We start from the raw sequence: 19,554 nt of genomic DNA, 5'->3' as shown, positions 1-19,554 counted from the left end.
AGGGGGCAAAAATGAAAGACACTGGACCTAAGAGACAAAGATCCTGCTATCAGGTCCTTCCAGAGACTGGTCATTTCCAACGCAACAAAAAAAGGATGGCAAGCTGGGTGTGGTAGGACGCGCTTATATTCCCAGCACTCAATAGGCAGAGCCAGGAAGATCTCTGTCATCTCGAAAGCAACTTGGTCTACAGGGAGAGTTCCAGGCCAGTCAGAGCTACAGAGTGCAGCCCTGTCTCAAAACCTAAGAGGGGGATGGGAAGCCAGGCTTGAAGACCCAGACCTGCAATCTCAGCAGTGAACAAGGCTGAAGTCAGCCCAGCCTACAAAGCTACATAGTGAATTGGTCTCTGAATGAATCAACAGAAAGGGGAATGCAGAGTTTTGGGCTACTTCAGATAGGAGTTGGATGATCTCCAATACCCAGACCCTGCCTCAAAAAAATAAAATAAAGAGTTCTCCACAGAGACCCAAGGGCCTACCCAACTTCACTTCCCTTCCCCCACTCTGGTGTAGAAGCAAAGGGAGGGACATTTTTTTCCATCTCTTTGCTATTTATAACTCTAATCAAGAAATGAGGCCAAGAGAAGAGATGGAGAATAATTTGGCAAAATAGTAGCCTCACCCCCTTCCACTTTGTCTTCTAGCTTCTCTTTCTTTTTTTTTTTTTCCAGGAATTATTTATTTGTTTTATGTCTGAGTACACTGTAGCTGTCTTCAGACACACCAGAAGAGGGCATCAGATCCCATTACAGATGGTTTTGAACCACCATGTGGTTGCTGGAAATTGAACTCAGGACCTCTGGAAAATCAGTCAGTGCTCTTAACCTCTGAGCCATCTCTACAGCCCCACTGGCTTCTCTTACTAGGCATTGGTCTTGCATGCACCCCTCTCTGACTGCTTTGCCTGAAGTTCTATTTTTACACACACACACACACACACACACACACACACACACACCTTGAGCATGTCACTCTAGAGATCTTTCTCAGACTATTTCTCAGTGGCTCTACCCTCCAAATATCCCATATTCTTGTGATCTCTCTTCTTCCCTTTCTTAAAAGCTGCTTCTGCTGTGTCCCCTTATCTCTTTTCTCTGTTTAGGATTATTCTTTGGCTCTTACTCTGATCATAGAACAATCTTTGCCCCCAGGACAGTTAAAATGCCTATGATAGTTTGGCCATTTTTGTAATGCTCGGCAGGGATGTAGCATGCCTCTAAACGGGTGCTATAAAAGAGATGGGTATGTAAGACAGGCAACAGGATTCTACCTTCAGTGTTCCCCAGTATTCCCTCTCCAGTGTGTTTGTGTCTCAGAGCTCCAGAAAGGAGATCATGTGAGAACACAGAAGGGCACAACTGGGATGGAACCCAGGACTTACGACTCCTCCCCAGACCTCTGACTCAGGTCAAAATGCCTTTAGAGCTCCAGCTGCCTTCCTTTCTCCACCTGCAGCTTGGCTTGCCTCTGTCTGCACTCCACCAGCTTCCCATAAATCCAAGGCTGAAATCAGATGCCAAGAATCTGCTTCTGACCTCCTCTGCCCAAATATTTGAGAAGTCACCTCACCCGCCACAGGAGGAAGAAGCAGAAAATAAGAGAGATTGGTCACCCAAAATTAGCCTGGCTATAAATAGTGGGGTAAGGGAGGGAAAGAACACACAAGACTACTAAACCAGCTTAGTAATGAAGACAAATATATTTCCCTAAGGGATGATCCAGAGCAAAATGTCGCGGTGCTGAGCGGCACTGTAGGTGAACAGACGTGAAGAAACTAGAGAAACCCTGAGAGTCAGGGAAGGACCACATCAAACATCAGGTCAGGAAATGGCTTCCATTTGAGTCGAGTTTAGAAATTAGTAAAATTAATAAGCTGTGTTCAAAGCTGCACTCCTTCACTTCAAACCCTTATAGGCAAGATCTTCAGTGTGACTGGACTACACAACCAAATCCAAAAGAGCTCAAGGCTGGGGCGTAGCTCATGGAAGAATATCTTCCTAGCATACACAAAGTCATAGATTATGATTCCCAACACCACATCAGCAAAAATACTGCATTATAACATTGACATAACACTATCAAAATGACAAAACTATATAGTGGGGGCTGGAGAGATGGCTCAGTGGTTAAGAGCACTAACTGCTCTTTCAGAGGTCCTGAGTTCAAATCCCAGCAACCACATGGTGGCTTACAATGGAATCTGATGCCCTCTTCTGGTGTGTCTCAAGACAGCTACAGTGTACTCAAATAAATAAATAAATAAGTCTTTTTTTTTAAGACTTTTTTTAAAACTACATAGTGTTTGCCAGAAGATAAAGACAGAGGGGTGAATCCAAGTATTAAGGAAAGGTTCAAGGGAGCTCCTTCAGGGTAGCAGGCTCTGTGGTGGTGGTGGTGGTGGTGGTGGTGGTGCTGGTTAAATGTATACATGGGGCAAAACCACACACTCTTTCAATCATGAGTGAAAACACATGTAAGTGATGTTTTCAAAATGGATGAGGCTTGCAGGTTGTTAGTGCTATTGTACCCATGTTGCTTCCTGGTCCTGAAATCACACTGCCATTACATACAACGCCACCATTCCAGGAAACTGAACAAAAGATCCCCAGGCCTTTGCGCACTACTTTCGAAATTTTCTCTCAGTCTAAAATTATTTCAAAAAATATTTTAGTTGAGAAATGTCCATGCCTAGGAAAGACAGAAGCCGTTTTCTCCTGTCCCTTCGCTATTCCCCGAATACGTTCTTCACCTGCATCTGGAACACTTTTTTTTCCCCCAGCATCCCAGAACACACTTTTTCCTGTTGTTATCTCTAACTTCTAAGCAAGAACTTCCAGAAGACCCACTCCACAAGCCACTTCTCCCTCCACCCGCTCTGTCAGCAATGGCTTGGAGTGTGTGTCAAGGGTCACCCTTTCCCTAGCACACATCTTGAGAACTTTCTCACTCACTCCACCCACCTCTCCAGCACTGGAGGCCTTTGCCAGCCTCTGAGTTCTGTCTGTGGCCAAAGCTCAGACTGTGGAAGTGGCTGGGGGAGAAAGAACATAAATGTGATTGAGTGAAGTTCATAGGAAAATGGCTTGACCATTCTGGTCTTTGAGAACCCAAGAGAAACTCTTGCATCTTGGAGAGAGGGCCCAGGGGTCATTTCCCACAGGGAGCCATTTACACCCATCTTAAGGGCCCCTTTTCTTTGAGTCCTGGCTTCAGGCCAACATTTGGAATTTGGCCACACTGCCAACGGCCCCCTCTCTTGAAGCCCAGCCAGACTTCCCAGTATGTGAAGCGTGCAAGCATTCCCCACGCCCTCCTCGTCCTCCCTCAGTCCTCATCCAACCCCTAAACACTGAGCAGTTCCCAGCACTAAGGTTTGGCCTACATACTCCATTTGGAGTTGGTTCAATAAGGTCACTCTGAGAGAGACCTCAAAGAAACAAGGGGATAGTGGGAAAAGAGGAACACGCAGCTGCATTCTAAGGGAAAATAAGCCAGGTGTAAAATCATAGAGAGAAATGAACAGAATGAGATGTCAAATTCTTTTTTTTTTCCTTTGTTACTTTGTTTACTTGGGGGGATTTGGAGGTTTTTGATTGGTTGGTTGTTGTGGGTTTTGTTTGTTTGTTTGTTTGTTTGTTTGATTGATTGATTGATTTGTTTTTGTTTTTGTTTTTGGAGCCAGGGTCACACATTGTAACCCAAGATGACCTAGAACTCCTTCTGTAAGCCATGCTGGCCTTGAACTTGTGGCAAGCATCTTGCCTTAGTCTCCAAAGAACTGGGATTATAAGTGTGAAATACACCACCAAATTTAAAACTTCAGGGTATTTATCCAGAGAGGTAGCCCAGGGTAAAGTGCTGCATGGAAAACTCCTGTAACCCCAGCAATCAAGAAGGAGACTGGGGGCCTCTGGGGCAAGCTGGCTAGCTAGACTAGCCAGAATTGGTGAGCTTGGGGTTCAGCAAAAGACCCTTCCTCAGTAAACAAAGTCAAGAATCACTGTCAACTTCCAGCTTATGTACATAATCATGAACCCTCACAAACACTCAGGCCCAAGCATGTGCATACATGTTATGGAGAGAGAGGGAAGAGGAGGGAAGGAAGGATAGAGTGGGGAGAGCGAAAGGGAGACAGAGGGGAAATTTCAAATAGAGGAGTCATCCTCTGCAGATGCATGCATCTCGTGTCCACTTTTACCAAAGTCGGGCAAAGCTAGTTAGCTTCAGTTACAGCAGAAACTGGAGTCACACAGTAAAAAATAATAAGGGCCTATCCAAAACCAGTTGAAAGATAACCCTGTAGAGATCAGCTGGGGTTCTCGGGTATAGGTAACCCACATCCACTGCCCAGCTCTAGGGCGGAGGAACAGCCAGTATGTGGGAAAGAAGGGCAGAGACTGACGTCTGCAGAATCCTGGCAGTGTCTATTGTGAAAATGTCAGGAAGTTGTGCCAGGGAGGGTGAGGGGAATACAAGATGATCCTGACACTTAGTCTGAGTCACTCCTGAAATTCCCAGTATCAACCCCTCTCATTAACCCCGACCTTCCATATCACTTAATCCATGCCACTGTTCTGGCACCCTGCCAACCCAAATCCTTCTCTCTCCAGTGCCTAAGCTTTTGGAGCAAAGCAGCAGGCATCTTCTATCCTGCCTCTGTTTTGCTTGCTCACTGCAGTTAGAAGGAGAGCCAGAGCCAGAGTGGGTGGGGAGGCCTAGGCCACGCTGCCCTGTGATGTTCTCACTCTTCCTGCTTCTATTGATCAGCCCTTCTATAGAGCACCCTTTCCCAAAAGCTCCTTCCCTGCCAGGATTCCCGTTGTTGCTGTTGTTGCTGCTGCTGCTGCTGCTGTTGTTTCCATTAATTAGTTAATTAATCAATTAACATCCTAATCACAGCTTCCCTTCACTCCTCTCCTCCCTTTCTCCTCAAAGAAGGCCTCCCATGGATATCAACCCCTCCTTGGTATATTAAGTTGCAGTAGGACTAGGCACACCTTTTCAGATTGAGGCTAAACAAGGCAACTCAGTTAGGGAAAAAGAATCCAAAGGCAGGCAGTGTAGTCAGAGACAGCCCCTGCTCCTACTGTTAGGAGTCCCACATGAAGACCAAGCTACACATCAGTTACATATGTGTAGGGGGCCTAAATGCATCCCATGCATTTTCTCTGGTTGGTGGTTCAGTCTCTGTGAGCCCTTGTGGGCCCAGATCAGTTGATTCTGTAGGTTTTCTTGTGGTGTCTTTGACCTCTCTGGCTCCTTCAATCCTTCATCCCTCTCTTCCACAAGACTCCCTGAGCTCTGCCTATTGTTTGGCTGTGGGTCTCTGCATCTGTTTCCATCAATTCCTGGGTGAAGCCTCTCTGATGACTGTTATGATAGGCTCCTGTCTGCAAGTATAGCAGATATCATTAATAGTGTCAGGGGTGAGAATGGCGAAGATTGAAATCTCAAGCAGATCATGCTGGAGAGGATGGGAAGCAAGGGAAACACTAAATCCTCCATTGCCGGTGGGAGTGCAAACTTGTACAACTACTCTGGAAATCAATTTGTCAGTTTCTCAGGAAACTGGGAATAGTTCTACCTGAAGACACAGCTATACCACTCCTGGGCATATACCCAAAAGATGCTCCACCATCCCACAAGGACACTTGTTCAGCTATGTTCATAGCAGCTTTATTCCTAATAGCCAGGAAAACTGAAAACTACCTAGATGTCCATCAAAGAAAGGATAAAGAAAATGTGGTACATTTACACAATGGAATATTACTCAGCTATTAAAAAACAATGACATCATGAAATTTGCTGGCAGATGGATGGAACTAGAAAAGATCATCCTGAGTGAGGTAACCCGGATACAGACAAACGTACTCACTTATAAGTGGATATTAGCCATAAAGTACAGAATAGTTATGCTATAATCCATAGACCCAAAGAAGCTAAATAATAAGGAGGGCCTACAGGTAGATACTTGGATCTCCCTGAGAAGGGGAAATAGAACAGACGTCAGAGGTAGAAGGAGGGAGAGAATAGGATGAAAGAGAGGGTGGAGAAGGATCAAGTGTGGGAAGGACAGAGGGAGAGAGAACTGGAATCAGTAGGGTGGTATCTCTGGGAGAGCTAGAACCCTAGGACAATAGAAACTCCCAGGAATCTATGAGAGTGACCCTAGCTAAGACTCCTAGTAAAAGGGGATATGAAATCTGAAAGGGCCACCTCCTGTAACATTCCAGTGGAGGGATGTATTTATAGAAATGCTTATAATATACACATATAAGCATTTCTATAAATACATATTATCCAACATTTTTATTTAGCTTTTGTGTGTGCTTAGTGTTGGGGATTAAACCCAGACCTCTGAACATGCAAGGCAAGCACTCCACCTCTGAGCTACACCCCAGTCCAGTCCCTACTTAATTATTTTCAATTTTTCTCCTTTTTTATTTTATTCACCCTAGTTAAAAATTTTATTGTAGGGACTTGGAGTGATAGCTCAGCAGTTAAAAACTTTTAATACAGGCTGGTGAGATGGCTCAGTGGGTAAGGGCACTGACTGCTCTACTGAAGGTCCTGAGTTCAAATCCCAGCAACCACATCGTGGCTCACAACCACTTGTAATGAGATCTGACACCCTCTTCTGGAGAGTCTGAAGTCAGCTACAGTGAACTTATGTATAATAATAAATAAATATTTAAAAAAAAAAAGCTTTTAATACTCTTTCAGGGGACCTGAGTTCAGTTCGCAGAACCCCATCAGATGACTTACAACTGCCTTAAATTCTAGCTCCAGGGGATCAGGAGCCATCTTCTGGCCCCCACTGGCACAGTGTACACACACACACACAGACATACAGATAATAAAAAGTGATAACAGAAGTTTCTCAATGTTATCTTGACAGTTAATGAAATTCTGCTTAATGCTGTCATTTAACTATTTAATATGCTTCTTCTTACTCACCCTTTGATGGTTACATATCTCCCAGGGTATAAGGTGCTATTCTTCAAATAGCTGAATGAGGTTCAACAAGATCTGAATTTCATCCTCAGGACCCATATGTTAAAAAGAGAGGGGCTGGAGAGATGGCTCAGTGGTTAAGAGCACCGACTGGTCTTCTGAAGGTCCTGAGTTCAAATCCCAGCAACCACATGGTGGCTCACAACCATCCGTAATGAAATCTGATGTCCTCTTCTGGTGTGTCTGAAGACAGCTACAGTGTACTTAGATATAATAAATAAATCTTTAAGAAAAAAAAAAGAGAGAGAGAGAGAACTGACTCCCTAACGTTATCTTCTGACCTAAACATGGCATCTATTAACACACACACACACACACACACACACACACACACACACACACACACACAAGTAAAATAGCTGAATACACCAGTGGATCAATAACTCTCACTCTTACTAAGAAACTTCAAGAAGAATATTCTTTTTGTTTTGTTTTGTTAATTTTTTATTAGATATTTGTTCATTTACATTTCAAATGCTATCCTGAAAGTTCCCTATACCACCCCCCGCCCTGCTCCCCTACCCACCCACTCCCACTTCTTGGCCCTGGTATTCCCCTGTAATGGAGCATATAAAGTTTGCTATACCAAGGGGCCTCTCTTCCCATTGATGGCCGACTAGGCCATCTTCTGCTACATATGCAGCTAGAGACACTAGCTCTGGGGGTACTGGTTAGTTCATATTGTTGTTCTACCTTAGGGTTGCAGACCCCTTCAGCTCCTTGGGTACTTTCTCTAGCTCCTCCGTTGGGGGCCCTGTGTTCCATCCAATAGGTGACTGTGAGCATCCACTTCTGTATTTGCCAGGCACTGCATAGCCTCACAAGAGACAGCTATATCAGGGTCCTGTCAGCAAAATCTTGCTGGCATATGCTATAGTGTCTGGGTTTGGTGGCTGATTATGGGATGGATCCCTGGGTGGGGCAGTCTCTGGATGGTCCATCCTTTCATCTCAGCACCAAACTTTGTCTCTGTAATTCCTTCCATGGTTATTTTGTTCGCTATTCTAAAGAAGAATATTCTAATTTGTTCTGCATCCATTTGCCCTGCTACTGGATCCAAGCTATCAACTTCATCTGCGCCATAACTCAGAAAATGGGTAGCTGGGTAGATGACAAAGCTGTAAACAGTCTCAGACATGAATTAGCCCCACGTCCCTCAGCTTTGGAAGCACTCTGGAATCACCTGATACAGAGATGATAGATAGCTAGATAGCTAGCTAGCTACATACATACATACATACATACATACATACATACATAGATCAATCCTTCAGAAAGTCTATTTAATAAATAAATTTGGGATCAAGTTTCTTTTTAATTGGGAGTAGGAGACAGGGTCTTGCTATGTAGCCCAAGCTAATCTAGAACTCCCCATTCTTCCACCTCAGCCCCCTGACAGGTTTGCATCAGTATACCATACATGACAGTATTATTTACAAACTCTTCAATGCGGTTCTACTCTTTAGCCAGAGCTAAACATTAGTCTAATCACCTTAGTTTATTAACAATCAAACTAAAGCTCAGAATGGGTAAGAAAATTGACCAAAGTTTGGCCAGCATGTCTCCACATTCGTTTTTTTGTGGTCTGTGTGTTTCTGCTTTGAGACAAGGTCTCTCTACATATTGCTAGCTGCCCCAAAGTTTGTTCTGTAGACCAGGATGGCCTCAAATACACAGACATCCTCCTGCTTCTGCCTCAGGCCTGCTAGAATCAAAGTTGTGGGACACATGGTATGTCTGCACACTTGTAATGCACCCCTTAGCTCCGGTTACTTGTAGCGCTGGTGGATTCCTGGCCACCATGAAAAGCACAAGGAGCCTAGGGGACAGAGAGAGAGAGAGAGAGAGAGAGAGAGAGAGAGAAACAACAGCAATAAATTGATGGTGTTTATAATTTTTCTAGTTGGAATTAGTCCTGGAAGCATTCCTCCTTAGTCGGAGAAGCACTGTATAATTTACCTTTCACTTTGGCAGTAGCACTTACGCTTCTGCCACGACTAAAATGGGTTCGCATTCCCTGACCACAAAAGGACAGAGATAGATCTGCGCATTCACCACTCACTGCCCGCAACATTAGCAAAGCTCCCTAGAAGGCTGCTTGAGGTGCCTAAAATGCTGCTCTACAGTGATCACCCAGAGCTGAGAGAACCTCGGTGGAGAGGTGAGAAGACAAGAGGGCTGGGAAATAAGAGAAAGCATTCTCTTCTAGGGAGAGGAAGCTGGGAATCCACTGAGAATCGGCCGGCATTGCCAGGAGGTAAGGTGAGGGAAGGAGAAGAATTTCAATGAGTTCAGAGAGCTTCTGCTACCCTAGTAACAGAAGTGTAGTGGACAGCATCAGGACACCAATCCTCTCAAAACCCGACAGCCAGAGCATGTGAAAACTGACTCTTCAGCATGACTAAATGCGAAAAGTGTTCCTGACTCCAGAAACTGAGCCTCATTAGCGAACAGCTCACCCACCAAGCAACCAACCCTCCACTTCGCTCCTTTAGCTCCTCAATACCAACCACCAGATGCCAAAAGCAGAGGGAGGCTCTTGCGTCACGTGATACTGCGATCACGTGACGCCTTCCGGGTGAGCCAAGGCATAGTCCAGTTCCTGCAGCCTTAGGGAGGGGTCCGCCGTGCCCACACCCAGCCAGACTCGACCATGCTGTCCCGCCTGCTCAAAGAACACCAAGCCAAGCAGAACGAACGCAAGGAGCTGCAGGGTGAGCTCAGCGTCCGGTCGGTCGGCAGCTCCCGGCCGCGGCCTAGCTTCTTCCAGAGGCCTGGACCTCGGGTAACCTCCCAGATCAAGGAGAGGGCGCCGGCTAGCGGGCGACCCGAGTGCCGGGCAGGGAATTGGGGGCGGCACTTCTGGAAACTCCGTCCCCTTGCCAACCAGCCCTGGTCCCCTTGGCACCACTCGGGTCCCTGCGCCACCTCCCTCAATCCCGCCCAGGCGGCGCCTGAGTCCCGCCCCTGGAGCGCGAAACGCGTTGCCAATTGGCCCAGCCAGCTTCTCACCCCGGAAGTGGGAGGAATTGGGGACTGCCCAGTCTGCCACACAGCTAAGGCACAACTTTCCCCAGGCCTAGACTGGGAATCCTGGAGTTGCCAATCCATTGCCCAAAGTAGTGGAAAAAGGATGTCTAGGAAGAGTCCTGGGCGTACCTGATGGAGTGTCCATTCCCTTCTCAGGGCCCCAGTTTCTTTGCCTCCAAAATAAAGGGGTTTGTTTTGTTTATGTATGGAAGGTTCTTTTTAAGAGGTCTGGCATTAGTTGGCAGTTTCTAGAACAGTAATAAGTGCGTGAGGACCCATTAGCACCATCTTTCAAATACGAAGTCTGCTCCAACCCCTTTCCCCTTCCCCAGAGAAGAGGAGGAGAGAAGCTATCGCTGCAGCGACCTGCCTGACCGAAGCGTTGGTGGATCACCTCAACGTGGGGTATGAACCTCTTCCCTCAACTCCGGTTTCCTCCATCCACCCTGGTTACACAGCATCTGGGCCAGCTTTCAGAAGGACCCGGTGCTCCAGTAACTCCTCTGATCTGTCCCCTCCCCCTAATGTAACTTTGTGGAGACTTGAGTCAGCTTTCACTCTCTAACGCTGATGGGGGCGACAGCTGCAGTGGTTGGGAAAACAGAATTCCCCTCCCCACACTAACTTCCCTGGCACAACTTGATGCCATCTGGCCAACTCGACTAACCCTTATATGTCCAGCTGTCACTTGGGTGGGAGGGAAGGACAACCTCTTCCACCACGTACCCTCTTTCCTTCCTCACCTCCTACTCTCTGGAAAGCCTGCGAAACAAATGGCAGGAACAGGATGGCACAGCTGGTAGAAGTAAGGAAGAGCCTAAGCCAAGAGCTGTGACAAAACCAGGCTGTCTCTTCCTTTCCTTCTGGGTCTCCAGGGACCCTTCCCCCAACCTTAACCCTCAATGAGAAGACCAGTGGTATCCAAAGACTTGGAAAGATTCCCTGGCCCTGCATGACTCATAAGAGTGCAGAGATGGTGATCTGATTGTCTATGGGAAGAAAGGAGGCACATACTATGCCTTCCGCCCAGGGCGAGTGACAGGCTTGGTTGCAAATCCAGAGACTGATTCATCCAAGGGAGTCATGCAGGGTTAGGGTCATCAACCATTACTCATCTTGAGGGGAGATTAGGGGGAAGAATGGCTGTGGTTGGGGGCTCTGGTCTCCTTTGTCTCCAGACAGCTCTCTCCTCCTCTTCTCTGGTGTTCCCACACTGGCACATCCTTTGCTACATTTGTGACGCTGGCCAGACTTCTTTCTGTTTACTTGCTAGACGCCACCCCACATTCGAAGCTTAGAGGGCACCTAAGCCAAATCCTGATTAGAAAGGGTTTTGTGTTGCTCCCCACAGCTCCTATTCTCCAGAAAATAAAACAAAGGCCTAGTTTGTCTCAGCCCTTGTCAGGTGCCCTGCCCACTTTCTTGAAGCCCCCCCCCCCACCCAGCCCTTTGCCTCCTCTGCCCCCACACATTCCAGTGGGTGAGGGCACCGGATGTGGAGTCTCCTTACTGACCTAGAGCTTTGGAATAGGGAATGAAAAGGTCATCTGCTAGTAAGAGAGGGAACACTGGTTATGTAAAAGGGAAAGTGAAAAACACTGGTGGAGGATGGAGAGCTAACCTCTTAGCAGTGATAGTTACCACAGCCAGCACCTTGACTGAGCTGAGAAGTGTCAGCACTGGGCAGTGTGGGTGGGGTGGTGTTCACTCATCTGTGTGGGTGGGAGAGTTGGGTCTGAAGGTGAAAGCCTGTGATCCCAGCTCTTGGACTGTAGAGGCAAGAGGATTAGATCAAGGCCAGCTTCATCCACATAGCGAGTTTGGGGTCATCCTGGGCTACATAAGACCCTGTCTCAAAACGGGGCCTGGGAAGAACCAAGAAAATCTCTTGGGGTAGGCTCATTTGACCCAGGATTCCTGAGGAGGGGGTGTGGTCTCCCATCCCACTCCAGATCCAGGGAGGGGCCTGACTTCCTTTGCAACTTCTTGCAGAGCTCACTGGGCTTCAAATCACAGCCAGATGTGTCCCTGCTGCTGCTGAATTTTCCCACGCTCCCTTTTCCCTCCCAGCTTCTTCCTCAGGGATATCCCCCCAGGTTAACCTTCCCTGCCCCAGCTCAGATGCAGAAACTTCTTGAGAGGATAGGAAATGGTTACTAGTCAGCTCCGGACTTGGCTTTCCTGGGAACCTTGGGATTGGAGGAAGGAGCCTGCTTCATTTGGGTCATATCCAGAAAAGGCCAGAGTCCCAAGGTTTCCTCAGTCCTCCCTCCTGGCTGATCTCCCACGACTGTTATAGGCTGTTTCCCCTGAAAACCACCCCATATGAGTTGGATAAGCTGACATACCCCCTCCTCCAATCCTTAGTGTGGCCCAGGCCTACATGAACCAGAGAAAGCTGGACCATGAGGTGAAGACTCTACAGGTCCAGGCTGCCCAGTTTGCCAAGCAGACAGGCCAGTGGATTGGAATGGTGGAGAACTTCAACCAGGCACTTAAGGTGGGCCTCACTCAGTACATCACTGCCTTTAACTGAACCGACATTGGCTGTCTCCAGTCTCATAAATATCCCAGACCTAGGGTTAATGAGGAAGTGGGGATGGTCCCAGATACTCTTTTCTATGGCTATAGTATCAGAAAAACTAGAAAGAAAAAGGGCAGGATCTCAGGATATAGCTCGGTGACATGTTTAGGGCCCTAGTACATGTCTGGGTTCAATCCCCAGCACTACAAAATAAAAGTACTCAGAAAACCCTGAGTATGGTACATGGACCAGTGCTACCAGCTCGTCTGGACGCTGATGCAGGAGATAGCTTAAGCCCAGGAATTGAAGCCAACCTGAGCAACACTGCAGTAATTCATCTCAAAAGAATGCGAGACAGACAGAAAAGCAGTTGATGGGTCTGAGTAAGCCACCCCAGCTGGCCTCAATCTCTTCTCCCCTTTCCCAGGAAATTGGGGATGTGGAGAACTGGGCTAGGAGCATCGAGCTGGACATGCGCACCATTGCCACTGCGCTGGAATACGTCTACAAAGGGCAGCTGCAGTCTGCACCATCCTAGACTAAAACCCACCCCTCTTACTTCACCCTCCTGGACAGGAGGGAAACTGGTGAGCCACGAATAAAAACACAAGCTTCCATTCTATGTGGTGTGTTTGAAGGAGTCACTAGCGCCCCGTAAGGCAGTGGGAATTCAGAGGTGGTTTCCCTGTGGGGCAAGTGCCTTTGGTGGAGGGTACCCCTACTCTTCCTTTAGCCTAGTTCAGATACCTTTGGGTGAGCAGAAAGTAAGTTCCCCCAGGCCTGCCCAGAGGTGAATGGTCTCTGCTTGAAACTTTCTACTTCCAGATTTCAGTTTCCCGCAGAGCAGAATTAAGGCAGGGAGCAGAAGCTGAACTAGTGAGTCCTCAGCTCTGGCTCTTGGCCTCGCTCACATGCTCTTCCAGGCTGTGCTAAGCAGTGTCATGAGGCTGGGCCAGGCTGGAGATTAATTCTTGGGGGACACTTTAGGGCTGAGAAGGAAGAAAAAAAGCGACAGATCCAGGGACACCCACAGAGAGGGGCAGCTGCCATCCCTCTTAGTTCCCACCTCCTAGGAGACAATGGCATAGATGGTCAGGAGCCCAGGCTGAGAAAGGCTGCCTGGGGGTGGGGGTGGGGCCGCCCTCTGCCAAAACCTAACTTCAGCCAGGCAGGCCTCAGCCTCTTAGCTCCTCCTCCTTGTCGCTGCCCTTTTCCTGCAAACATAGAGCCGCTTAACACTCCTGGTCCACAGCGAGAGTCCACCCACTCCAGACTTTGGCCTTAGCTGTAGCTAGTGTGGGAGCCTGGGAAGTCTAGGAGCAAAGTCTCTCAAGCAGACAGAAAGCTACAGCTTCACACATTGTGTTGCCTGCCAGCTTTCCCCAGAGGTAAGTGGTGGTGGGAATGGGGATGCTATAAAAAAGACTGGCTAAGGATGGCGTATAGTGGTGGTTCGGCCTTTAGGCTTCAAAAATTGCCTTCACATGCCATCCCCTTGATCTCCACAACACGGAGATGGGTCTGGTGGGTATTGTAGCCCAGTTTACTAAATGAAAAAACAGGTTCCAAGATAGATTGAAGATGTCCCGCCTCACACAGTAATGTTGAGGCTACCAGGACAGAAATGGAGGGTTCTTGGTTCCAAAAGCAAGACAAGGATACATTTAGAGGGTTTTGATGTTCCTGGTTTCGTAAGAGAATGGTACTTCAGGTCCCTCTGCTCTCACACAGGGATAGGTCTGCCCACAGGACCAGCTCAGGTTTATTTCATTAGCTACAAAGTGCTTGCCCATAATCTGTTTCACACAATAAGCCATAGCTTGCCAATCCTCTGCCAAGCATATAGTCTCATCTGCTCAGACCAGACATTTCCAGCTAAGTAAATGTTAGGGGCCAAGGCTAAAGGGGTAGAGGAAATGACAAGTTTTCCTGCCCAGCCTAGGCTGCCCTCAGCAGGGCATCTCATCCCATCATGTGGCTGCCTCTGCTTCTGGGTGCCTTGCTGTGGGCAGTGCTGTGGTTGCTCAGAGACCGGCAGAGCCTGCCGGCCAGTGATGCTTTCATCTTCATCACTGGCTGTGACTCTGGCTTTGGGCGCCTTCTGGCACTGCAACTTGACCAGAAGGGCTTCCAAGTCCTGGCCGGCTGCCTGACCCCCTCTGGAGCAGAAGACCTGCAGCAGATGGCCTCCTCCCGCCTCCACACAACACTACTGGATATCACTGATCCCCAGAATGTCCAGCAAGTTGCCAAGTGGGTGAAGACACGTGTTGGAGAAACTGGTACGTGTAGTGGAGCCCCCAGGAACCTGGTCTGTACAGCAGTCCCAGGACTCACTGAGGCTGTGGGAGAGGAACAGGGTTCAATTCGTCCCCATCTCTGTCATCTTCCCACAGGACTTTTTGGTCTGGTGAATAACGCTGGCGTAGCTGGTATCATCGGGCCCACACCATGGCTAACACAGGATGATTTCCAGAGAGTACTGAGTGTGAACACACTGGGGCCCATCGGTGTCACCCTTGCCCTGCTGCCCCTGCTACAGCAGGCCAGGGGTCGGGTGGTCAACATCACCAGTGTCTTGGGCCGCATAGCAGCCAATGGCGGGGGCTACTGTGTCTCCAAGTTTGGCCTGGAGGCCTTCTCTGACAGCCTGAGGTGAGGGTGCACAGGCCTACGTAGCCTGGAGAGGGGCAGGGATCTGTACTTAGACTGACACAGGCTGGAAGACAGGAGTGGAACAACACAGGAGGCATGGAAGAGCAGACATAGGGCTGTAGGTGAAACCCCAAGCTTTATCACATACAAACTGTGTCCCTAATTTACCTGTGTGCACGCATGCATGCCCACGTGCATATGTATAGTTTTTGAGGCAAGTCTCACTATGTCACGCTGACTGGCCTGGAACTCACAGACACCATGCTGGGTTACACTCTGTAGTCCAGGCTGCCCTGGATGGACTACTCGGCAATCCTCCTACCTCAGCCGATTGAGCCACCACACACACGACTAGGTTACTTCTCTGGTGTTTTGGTTTTGTTGTTTGGTTTTCTTCCACATCTGTTAAATCAAAGTGAAACTTGCCTTATGGGGGTTCAGAGTGAAGTGAGCTGTGTGCAAGCACCCAGCAGTGCTTAGATGTTAGGGAAAGCCTGGACAGGCATTTACTCATCCACACATCCATGTTTGTTATGGATGCATGGGTACCGTGGCATACGTGCTGAAATAAACTTAGACAGGAATCTGTTCCCTCCTGAGGTTATAGGTTGATGGCAAGAGGCCTTCTTCTAGGAATCACCTCGCAGACCTGCATATCACCATTTATAATAGAAAAACTAATATTTCTCATTTTCTCAACCATTCTATATAAATGATACTACCATAGGACTAAAGAGGAGCATTGAGACATGCCCCCAGGTCAGGTCTGCCCCTCATTTTTCTGGTTTATAAGACACGGGGTCACTATGTAGCCTAGACTGGCCTCAAACTCACTATCCGAGTGCTGGGATCACAGACATATGCCTCCACTGAGGGCTTGCATAACACTTTAAACTGTGATATTCAAAGCTGGTGAGAACAGAAAGGAGCTGAAGAGGATGGTGGGAGCATAGAGTCTGAATTTGGGGCAGAAGCCCAGGTGAGTCCAGTAAGCCCAGCTAGTGAGGAAGTCTGCCTTCATCACCTTACTAGACGGATAGTCTCAGTGTCTCCTTTGGCCCCTTCCCTCTCTCTGTCTCCCACTCAGCTTCATGCGACATAGCTTTACACTTGGATCTCTACACAAGCCAGGCCCAGCCAGTGGAATATACACCCACTTCACCCACCAAGTCACCTACCAGCTGATACCAATCTAGATCCCTCACTCCTAGTACTTGACTCAGTCTTTTGTTTCCTGGGACTCTAGATCAAGAACTGGCAAACTGCAGTTACCAACCAGATGGGCTCAGCTGCCTTCAGGCTAATAATGTTTCCTAACATATGTAAATGGTTATATTAATACATTCACAGACCTTTAATCACAGCACTCTGGAGGCAGAGGCAGGCAGATCTCTATGAGTTCAAGGCCAGCCTGGCCTACATGGTGAGTTCCAGGACAGCCAAGGCTGTTACACAGAGAAACCCTATCTCAAAAACACAAAAGCAATAACAAAAAAAAAAAAAAAGCACATTAATTTTGTCAGGCATTGTGGCACACACCTTTAATCCCAGCACTTGGGGCAGAAGCAGTAGTTCTGTGAGTTCCAGGCAAATCTGGTCTACATAGCAAGTTCTGGTCCAGTCAGGAGTTACATGGTGAAACCCCATCTCAAAATAAAAACATTCGTTCGTTTTGTCTAGCTTGTAGTACCTCAAAATTTACTATTAAAAAAAAGTAGGAGCCTGGTGTGGTGGCACATGCCTTTAATCCCAGCAATTAGGAGGCAGAGGCAGGCAGATTTCTGAGTTCGAGGCCAGCCTGGTCTACAAAGTGAGTTCCAGGACAGCCAGGGCTATACAGAGAAACCCTGTCTCAAAAAACCAAAAAAAAAAAAAAAAAAAAGTAGGAGCTGGGGAGATGGCTCAGCAGTTAACTGCTTTTCCAGAGATCCTGAGTTCAAATCCCGGCAACCACATGGTGGCTCACAACCATATGTAATGGGGTCTGATGCCCTCTTCTGGTGTGTCTGAAGACAGCTACAGTGTACTTACATAAAATAAATCTTTTGAAAAGAAAAAGTAGGGGGCGGGGTAGGTAGGGAGACTTCTCACAGTGTAATAATGAGGACCCCTCATTATCACAAGCAATGAGATGCCCTCTTGTGGCCTTCATGCACATGTGCATACCCCACTCACACTTGTACACATTTACAGGAATCCTTCTGAAGAAGTAAGGGAACAGGATGCTAAGGCAGAAGGATCCTGAATTCTAAGTTAATCTGGGCTACTTTTGCAGCATGAGGTCTCAGGCTTGATCCTGTGCACCACCATCCCAAAAAGCTTACTAGCCACTAGTCTAGATCACAAAATAGAATACACAGGAGAGATACGCATAGTAATACCCACCAGCAATCCCAAAACTACAAAAGCTGAAGCAGGGAGTTGAGGCCAGCCTAGGCTACATAACAAGACCTTGTCTCACACACAGACACGTGCATGTTCACACACTCCAAGCAACAAGATATTGTCTCACACATACACTCCAAGCATGGTGGTCACACACCTGTATTTTACCCCCTTCAAGGCCAGCTTCTACTACATAGCTACATGAAAACCAACAAAATGGCTAAGCACTTAAGAGCACTTGCTTGCAAGCCTGACACCCTGAATTTGGTGGACATTCTTGGTAGGAGAGAACCAAGTTATCCTCTGACATCCACACATGGCCAGTGGCACACACACACACACATACATAAAGCAAATACAATTTTTCTAAGTAAAAGAAAATTTCAAGATTAGCCTCAACTACATAGTGAAACCCTGTCTCACAAAATAAAATATTAAAATAGAGAAGCCAAGCATGGTGGCACATGCCTTTAATCCCAGCACCTGGGAGGTAGAGGAAGACAGATCTCTTGAGTTTGAGGCCAGCTTGGTCTACAAAGTGAATTCCAGGACAGCCAGGGCTATGCAGAGAAACCCTGTCTCAGGGAGAAGAGAGACACATGTTATCTCAACACATGGGAGGTAGAGACAGAAGTTACCAAGAGTGCAAAGTTATCCTTGGCTACTTAGCTCAGAGCTAGCCTGGGCTACATGAGACCCTGTCTCAAAAAAACAAAAACAAGGGTCCAGAGAGATGACTCAGGATAAATGATTACTGCTCTTGCAGAGGGCCCAGGTTTAGTTTCCAACACCTACAAGGTGGCTCACAATAGCCTTTAACTCCAGTAATGACTTCTGACCAATGATGGCTCCTGCACACATGGTACACGGGAACTCATACAGCCATACACATATAAATAACCACCAAATCTTCTTTAAAAAGAAAATGCAAGAAAAACATGCCCAATGATACCTCGCCCTGGGCTGGGGGCTGATATTGATGTAGCTCAGTTGCTTACCTACCACACACAGGCCCTGGGTTTTATCCTCACCACCAGGAAGTAAAAACAAAAAACTCCTGTGTTCCCATCCAAGGCCAACCAGCAATAGCCTTTCCTGTCGGACACATGTCCCTACCTGTGACACCTTTCCATCTTAGATTCCACACTCCTGGAAACCTGAGTTAAAACACAGGAACCTCTCTGCCCACCCTCCAGGCGGGACATGGCTCCGTTCGGAGTACAAGTCTCCATTGTGGAGCCTGGCTTCTTTCGAACCCCTGTGACCAACCTGGAGAGTCTGGAGAGCACCCTGAAGGCTTGTTGGGCCCGGCTACCTCCAGCTATACAGGCCCACTACGGGGAAGCCTTCCTCGATACTTGTGAGTAGCTGGGCCCATATTGGGAGCATGGTGGGAAAAAGAGAGGGCCAGAAAGGTCAGGCCTCATAGGGAAGAAAAGGGCAGGCAGAGGGGATATTGTCACTTCCTGAACCTGGCAACCAGCCCAAGGATCTAGCACGGGATGGAGGAGCGGCAGTGAGAGCATGCACGCTAACTACAGCATCTTCCAAGCTACAGATCTTCGAGTACAGCGCCGCATCATGAACCTGATCTGTGACCCAGAACTAACGAAGGTGACCAGCTGCCTGGAGCATGCCCTGACTGCTCGCCACCCCCGAACACGCTACAGCCCAGGCTGGGATGCCAAGCTGCTCTGGCTGCCTGCCTCCTACCTTCCAGCCAGGGTGGTGGATGCTGTGCTCACCTGGATCCTTCCCCGGCCCGCCCAGTCAGTCTCCTGATTCCAGCTTTACAGCAAGAGGCTGATTTTGAAAAGCAAGGCATCTATTTCTGTGTCTACCCAGTGCTGCCTGGTTTCTGATACCAATTAGGCTCTCAATAAATATGTATTGCTTTAAATCAAAAAGCAGGTGTACAGAAATGAAGGTACCTGTGGGAGCCTG

The 19,554-nt window shown here is 47.9% G+C and overlaps 2 protein-coding genes across 6 annotated transcripts; both read left to right on the top strand.

Moving 5' to 3' along the window:
* Positions 1 to 9,580: 9,580 nt before the first annotated feature.
* On the top strand, positions 9,581 to 13,191 carry Bloc1s1 (biogenesis of lysosomal organelles complex-1, subunit 1). Its single transcript, NM_015740.3, has 4 exons — positions 9,581 to 9,730; positions 10,379 to 10,451; positions 12,414 to 12,546; positions 12,998 to 13,191. The coding sequence occupies exons 1-4, from the start codon at positions 9,670 to 9,672 to the stop codon at positions 13,106 to 13,108; spliced, it is 378 nt and encodes a 125-aa protein (NP_056555.2). The 5' UTR covers positions 9,581 to 9,669; the 3' UTR covers positions 13,109 to 13,191.
* Rdh5 (retinol dehydrogenase 5) lies at positions 13,068 to 19,517 on the top strand. Of its 5 annotated transcripts, XM_006513386.2 has the most exons (6): positions 13,068 to 13,157; positions 13,797 to 13,958; positions 14,513 to 14,852; positions 14,967 to 15,225; positions 18,807 to 18,970; positions 19,163 to 19,517. In XM_006513386.2, exons 3-6 carry the CDS (start codon positions 14,543 to 14,545, stop codon positions 19,390 to 19,392), a joined length of 963 nt encoding a protein of 320 aa, XP_006513449.1. In that variant the 5' UTR covers positions 13,068 to 13,157; positions 13,797 to 13,958; positions 14,513 to 14,542; the 3' UTR covers positions 19,393 to 19,517. The 5 variants fall into 5 exon arrangements, 4 of the variants coding, with proteins under 4 accessions (XP_006513449.1, XP_006513448.1, NP_598767.1 ...); XM_006513385.3 differs by lacking the exon at positions 13,068 to 13,157 and having other exon boundaries at positions 14,508 to 14,852; NM_134006.5 differs by lacking the exon at positions 13,068 to 13,157 and having other exon boundaries at positions 13,808 to 13,958; positions 19,169 to 19,517.
* Positions 19,518 to 19,554: the final 37 nt, after the last annotated feature.

The sequence above is a fragment of the Mus musculus genome, chromosome 10, assembly GCF_000001635.26.
Source record: "Mus musculus strain C57BL/6J chromosome 10, GRCm38.p6 C57BL/6J".
Lineage (NCBI taxonomy): Eukaryota > Metazoa > Chordata > Mammalia > Rodentia > Muridae > Mus > Mus musculus.
This window is presented reverse-complemented; position numbering and strand designations above follow the sequence as displayed.

What these genes read in the sequence shown, in the direction of transcription:
- Bloc1s1 (NM_015740.3), top strand. Translation starts at nt 9,670, where the DNA reads ATGCTGTCCCGCCTGCTCAAAGAACACCAAGCCAAGCAGAACGAACGC. An exon ending in CGAACGCAAGGAGCTGCAGG is followed by an intron (nt 9,731 to 10,378) that starts GTGAGCTCAGCG and finishes CCCCTTCCCCAG; the next exon opens with AGAAGAGGAGGAGAGAAGCT. An exon ending in ACTTCAACCAGGCACTTAAG is followed by an intron (nt 12,547 to 12,997) that starts GTGGGCCTCACT and finishes CCCCTTTCCCAG; the next exon opens with GAAATTGGGGATGTGGAGAA.
- Rdh5 (XM_006513386.2), top strand. Translation starts at nt 14,543, where the DNA reads ATGTGGCTGCCTCTGCTTCTGGGTGCCTTGCTGTGGGCAGTGCTGTGG. An exon ending in GCCTTCTCTGACAGCCTGAG is followed by an intron (nt 15,226 to 18,806) that starts GTGAGGGTGCAC and finishes CCCACCCTCCAG; the next exon opens with GCGGGACATGGCTCCGTTCG. An exon ending in GGAAGCCTTCCTCGATACTT is followed by an intron (nt 18,971 to 19,162) that starts GTGAGTAGCTGG and finishes GCATCTTCCAAG; the next exon opens with CTACAGATCTTCGAGTACAG.